The sequence below is a fragment of the Rhinopithecus bieti genome, unplaced genomic scaffold (assembly GCF_001698545.2).
Source record: "Rhinopithecus bieti isolate Rb0 unplaced genomic scaffold, ASM169854v2 scaffold_17174, whole genome shotgun sequence".
In the NCBI taxonomy this organism is placed as follows: Eukaryota; Metazoa; Chordata; class Mammalia; order Primates; family Cercopithecidae; genus Rhinopithecus; species Rhinopithecus bieti.
Genome location: NW_016808962.1, coordinates 1,904,053 through 1,907,905, shown reverse-complemented (window position 1 = coordinate 1,907,905; position 3,853 = coordinate 1,904,053). Strand labels below are relative to the sequence as shown.

The 3,853-nt window shown below is 61.6% G+C and overlaps 1 protein-coding gene across 11 annotated transcripts in view; it reads right to left on the bottom strand.

The window, feature by feature from the left end:
• Positions 1–6: 6 nt before the first annotated feature.
• Positions 7–3,853, bottom strand: part of HDAC10 (histone deacetylase 10) — a 6,173-nt gene continuing 2,326 nt past the window's right edge. For 2 of the 11 annotated variants that reach the window (XM_017888058.1, XM_017888056.1), the window contains exons 8-20: positions 3,735–3,800; positions 3,466–3,525; positions 3,297–3,386; positions 3,000–3,106; positions 2,859–2,926; positions 2,512–2,779; positions 2,317–2,401; positions 1,503–1,594; positions 1,311–1,367; positions 932–1,010; positions 545–727; positions 310–462; positions 7–127 (exon numbers count right to left, since the gene is read on the bottom strand). In XM_017888058.1, the coding sequence (XP_017743547.1) occupies positions 101–127; positions 310–462; positions 545–727; positions 932–1,010; positions 1,311–1,367; positions 1,503–1,594; positions 2,317–2,401; positions 2,512–2,779; positions 2,859–2,926; positions 3,000–3,106; positions 3,297–3,386; positions 3,466–3,525; positions 3,735–3,800 (1,335 nt within the window). In that variant the 3' untranslated portion in view covers positions 7–100. Of the gene's footprint in view, positions 163–309; positions 463–544; positions 728–844; positions 1,011–1,310; positions 1,368–1,502; positions 1,595–2,316; positions 2,402–2,511; positions 2,780–2,858; positions 2,927–2,999; positions 3,107–3,296; positions 3,387–3,465; positions 3,526–3,734; positions 3,801–3,853 lie in introns of those variants that run through there. The other 9 variants (XM_017888063.1, XM_017888062.1, XM_017888057.1 and 6 more) reach the window with 9 other exon arrangements.

Genomic DNA, 3,853 nt, shown 5'->3' with positions numbered 1-3,853 from the left:
AGGGGACCGGGGTGGGAGTGGGCGGGGTTCCGTGCCCCGGAGTCGTGGGAGCCGCGGGCTTGGGGTCCGGATCGCGGCAGCGAGGTGCTGGCGTGCGGTGTCATTTCTGCGGCGTAAATGCTCCCACCTTGGCCGATTTCAAGCCACCAGGTGAGGACGGCACTACAGGAGGAGGGGCCGGGACGAGGCGCGCAGCTGGCCTCCTGCGCTGGAGCTGGTTCAGGGCACTCAATTGCCCTGCCCTTCCCACCAACCTCTGCGGCAGAGCCGGGCCCCAGGGCAGAGCCATGCCTCCGCAATCAGCCTCACCTGCAGCATCTTCCACTGAGGCTCCAGCTGCCCTCTCAAATACATCAGAGCCTGGACGTCCTCTGGGGAGGCCATAGAGGAAGGGCCTAGGCTAGGAGGTGCCTCTCCATGCAGCACCCGGGCCAGGATCCCTGCTAGCTGGGGTGTGGAGTCCTGGGCCAGGGGCGAAGACGGAAGCAGTCACTGGTCCTTCCCCTCATCCCACCCCACAGCACCTCCACCCTGCCCAGCTTACCTCCTCCAGGAGGGCCAGGACTCGGCCCCCTGCCAGCCCCCGAAGCATGGCAGACAGGAGTGCAGCGTGGGGCCCTTGCAGGCCATGACCAGGCCCTAGCGCCACCAGCACCAGGTCAGGCTGGAAGCCATAGGCCAGGGGCAGCACCAAGCCCAAGATACAGCTCAGGAAGCCACCAGTCATCTGTGGGGACAGCAGAGCCCAGCTCCTCATCTACAGACACCTGCTGGCTCTGGCCCCCCAACCTCTTAATCTCAGGGCCCCTGGAGGAGGAGCAGGGAGACAGGAAGGACCAGAGACCTGCTATCATGACATGCCAGCAAGCAGCAGCGGCACACATCCATGGGCTCCCCAGCACCTGCCTTGGCGCGTGGCGTGGTCACTCACCACTGGCAGTGGCGTGGAGACATGGAACATGGATAGGGCGGCTGCCTCCTTGCCCCCGATGTTCAGCCACAGAGTTCTCCTTCCAGGACACATGTGCATAAGTATAAGGCCCTGCTCACCCTCCTGAGCCCAGACCACAGAGGCGGAGGTGGAAGAGCAGTCACCAGGCCATGGGCAGAGGTGCTGTGACTGCTGAGCCTCTGTGCTGGAGACTCACCTGGCATTGCCTCTAGCAGCCCTTCTCCCAAACCCCAGCTGAGGAAGCCTCCATTCAGTACCACAGTGCCCCTCCCACCCATCACCCTGGGGCCCAGGCACATATCTGTCGCATGCCCATTCACATCCATGGCTGGACAGATGCAAGACGTGAGAGTCCTACCCGTCATGGGCGAGGTCTGGAGGCCGGTCCAGCTGTCCCAGGGCCACACACAGCAGCCTGGAGGAAGAGCTGGCCTCAGGACACGTGTTCCTGTTGTCCAGAGTCCATTCCCAGAGCTCTGCTTGGCCAGCCAGGATAGGGGTGCCCACAGGTCCTGCCCTCAGAGGCTCCGGATGGTCAAGTGAGGCTTACCTCTGGGCTCCATGGGACAGGCCTCTCTGAATAGCCACATCCAGGGTGGCTGCTGCAGCAGAGGCTGGAGTGGCTGCGATGCCACTGTTCACCTGTGGGATGTATAAACAGTGGAGGATGAGGCAGCAGCCAACTCCCGAGCCAGGTAAACAGATCCATGGTTCCCTCCATTCGGTGTATCTCTGTGGCTACTGTCAGCCACACTTCTTACACTCAGGTCAATCACTCCGCTTCTGTAAATAAGATGCTTATGTCTGTAATTTTTTTCTTTTTTTGAGAGACAGGGACTTGTTCTGTACACAGGCTGACATGCAGTGGCGCAATTATAGCTCACCGCAGTCTCAAACTACTGGGCTTAAGTGATCCTCCTGCCTCGGCCTCCTAAGTAACTGAACTACAGGCACACGCCACCATACTTGGCTGACTTTTTTATTTTTTGTGGAGACAGGGTCTCTGTATGTTCTCTAGGCTGGTCTTGAACTCCTGAGCTCAAACATTCCTCCCACCTTGGCCCCCCAAACTGCTGTTATTATAGGCATGAACCATTGCACCCTGCCTAAATGTATACTTTAAATCACCCCTTCACCTCTCTGCCAAAGAGCATTTAACTGAAGAAGCTGAGGTCAGAGGTCAGACACGCTAGTGATCCCCATCCCTGGAGCTGTTCTGGGAACCGTTCTTGGCACAAGGCAACGTTCACATCCATGTGGTTCTGCACCACCCAGCCCTCCTCTGGACAGCCCACATCTCGTTGGCAGGTCCTGGTCCCTGCCCCTAGGTCCACGGCACCCCAACCCCTCACAGGTGCTCCCACCTGCCCATCCAGCATCCCATCTAAGAGGTACAGGAGCTTCCCAAGTGCAGTGAGGGCCTCCTCCCGGGCCAGGGACTTGTGTGGCCTGTGGTGGACAGACCAGAGGGACACACAGACACGTAGTGACTACACGTCAGGCACACACACGCACAGGTGTAGACGCGGCCCCATCCTCCCCAGGCCAGCCCTGCCCACCTGGCCCAGGCTTCTGTCTCCTCCCTCAGGGCTGACCCTTCCTGTTGGATGACATCAGGGGGCAGGACCAGTGTGGTATCTGGCGCTGTCAGGGCAACAGTGGTGCGGACAGAGGGTGCAGGGCAGAGGCATGGCTGATCCAGGAAGGAGCTCGGTGCAGGTGCAGGTGCAGGTGCAGCTGCCTTACACATGGGACCCCCAGGCAGCAGAGGTGGAGGCCTCCCCTCTGGGGAGTGGGTGCTGGGGCTCGTTGGCACAGGGGTCGCGTCTAGGGACAGTTCAGAGTCATAACCACCGCACGGGAGCCTGAGGTGGGATCCTGCAGCCTAGCACCTGGCCACACTGACCTTGCAGCTGCAGGCTCTTCCAGTACGGGGCCTGGGCAGCACGGGCACTCTGGATGGACTCCAGGGCACTGTGGGGGAGATACAACAGTGGTGACGCCTGGTCTCACACCCCAGCCCCGCCTGCCCTCCCTCCCCTCGAACCTCTGACATGGCACCATGGGCCCTGATAGGGGTGGAGCCGGGTCGCCCAGCAGCGTCTGTACTGTCATGCACACTGACTCAGCCAGTGATTCCAGGTGGTAGCCGCCCTGGGAGGAGGGTGGAGATATGATTGGGGCAGGGATATCACTGGGATGGGGTGTCACCAGGAGGGCCCCTGCCTGGCTCTATCCCGGGCAGGATGCCCCTCCCAAGTACCCCTTTGGGCACCTGGCTCCCATGCTCCTGACCCCCAGACCTCTGGCCCAGGAACCCTCCCTATGTGCCCTCCCCAGTCACCTCCAGCATGGCGCAGACCCGGCCGCCGGCCAGCACCTGCAGCAGCTGTGTGAGGTGGGCGAAGCACTCTGGCGTGGCCTGCATTTGCCCCTGGAACCAAAGCCATGTGTGATGGGGGACCTGGGCTCCAGGACCCCAGAAGCCCTCCCTGGCCAGGCAAGGCCCTCACCTCAGGGTCCCCGATGACTGAGTCAAATCCTGCTGAGACTAGCACCAGCTCAGGGTCAAACTACAGGTCAGGCCGGGGTGGGGAGGGTCGAGAGAGGGGCTGGAGCCCAGGTGAGGGCAAGCCAAACCCATCCCATCCCCTCCTGAGCACTCTCCCCTGCCAGGCAGCAGTGGGGCAGCTCATAACCCTCCTTCTGCCTTCACCATGGCGCTCCAGGCACCAAGTTCCCTCCCACCCAGCTGCCCTGGGGGAATCCTCCGTGCAGTCACCTCAAAGGCCAGTGGGAGCAGCAGGTGCAGGAAGGCAGCCATGTAGTCAGCATTTCCCATCCCAACCTGGCAGGACATCCCAGGCTACATCCTGAACTGTGGGGCAGGGGAGGGGGCTG